General features: G+C 50.3%; 1 protein-coding gene across 1 annotated transcript; it reads left to right on the top strand.

The window, feature by feature from the left end:
• Nucleotides 1-275: 275 nt before the first annotated feature.
• Pmar_PMAR009269 (cathepsin B, putative) lies at nt 276-1,344 on the top strand (the record flags this gene model as incomplete). The annotated part of the gene is made up of 7 exons (XM_002773184.1): nt 276-351; nt 430-592; nt 654-800; nt 865-946; nt 1,008-1,100; nt 1,148-1,215; nt 1,260-1,344. Coding segments are annotated over 7 exons (714 nt in total), but the record flags the coding sequence as incomplete, so codon positions are not given.
• Nucleotides 1,345-1,446: the final 102 nt, after the last annotated feature.

Raw genomic sequence — 1,446 nt, 5'->3', positions numbered from 1 at the left:
TCCAATGCTTTGCGCCGTCATCACGTTGCTGTTCGCTGTGGCAACAGCCCTTGCTGATGGAAGTTCGAGGAGTACCTTCGACAGTCTCAAGGCTCAGAACAGTGGGGTTGAGCTCAGCTGCTGCCCGCTCTATCTCTCAATCTTCAGACTTGGCTTATACTCCTGAAGAAGAGCTTCAGCACTTCAATCGCTTCGAGGAAGAGCTACAAGCCAGGCCTGTGCCGTTGTCTTCCGATGAGCTGGCAGAGCTGTACGAGGAGACAAAACCAGCTATCATGCAAAGTCTCGTAGACGAGGTCAACTCTAAACAGAATCTATGGACGGCGTCCACTGAACAAGGGAGATTCTACGGTAGGCTGGTCGGGGCACCATCGGGAGCTGTGTGAACTAATGCTATTCTATTATAGGCGTGTCGTCTGTCACCTTCAGGTAGTTCCCTCGGTGATGCTAAGAAGCTTTGCGGGACATTCCTTAACGGGACTGAAGAGCTCGAGGAGAAGGTCTATCCACCGGAGGAGCTTGTTGACATTCCAGACAGCTTCGATGCCCGCGATGCGTTCAAGGAGTGTAAGGACGTCATTGGTCACGTGAGGTAGCTGATATACTTTCGCCCCAGAGAATCGTCTTATCGACGCTAACATCCTTTTCTGCAGGGATCAGTCGGCTTGTGGAAGCTGCTGGGCGTTCGGGACAGTTGAGGCATTCAATGCCCGAGTCTGCATCAAATCGGGCGGGAAGCTCAACCAACTCCTATCCGCCGCGGATATGCTCGCTTGCTGCAATATCGAGCACTTTTGCTTGTAAGACACGTCCAAGCCTCCTCGGCTGCTCCCAGCCAAATTTCCGATCCTGACTCGGTGTCAGATCTTTCGGTTGTAGTGGCGGCAATCCTATCACATCGTGGACTTTTCTTCACACAAATGGTATCGTCTCAGGTAAGCTGTCTGTTTTCAGTTCTTGTTGATTCTACCGACTCTTCTTACTCAGGTGGAGGATTCGTTCCCGAGAAAAATATGAAAGCAGCCGATGGCTGTTGGCCGTACAACTTCCCAAAATGTGCTCATCACCAAAAAGAATCCGACTACAAACCTTGTGCGAAAGTGAGGGGGACAGGAACGACATGTGTTCTGAGACTCTATCTTATAAGGAACTATACGACACACCTTCGTGCTCAAGCAGCTGCCCCAATGCGAAGTATGGGACTGCTTTCGACAAGTAACGAAGATTGAAAGTTGTGTGTCGCAATTCGTTGTCTTAAGGGATCGTCACTACACTGAAAGTCTCCTCCCGAGTCGGTTCGGGAGCACAAGCAGCATCAAGAAGGAGATCATGACCAATGGGCCAGTACGGGCTGTTCCTGCACTTCCGAGCATTCTTTATATCTACCACATTCTTCCTCAGACTTCAGCTGCATTCTCTGTGTATGAGACTTCTTGTCCTACAAGT

The sequence above is a fragment of the Perkinsus marinus genome (genome assembly GCF_000006405.1).
Source record: "Perkinsus marinus ATCC 50983 genomic scaffold scf_1104296959218, whole genome shotgun sequence".
In the NCBI taxonomy this organism is placed as follows: Eukaryota; Perkinsozoa; order Perkinsida; family Perkinsidae; genus Perkinsus; species Perkinsus marinus.
The sequence above is the reverse complement of the archived record's forward strand: the minus strand, read 5'-3'. Positions and strand labels throughout refer to the sequence as shown.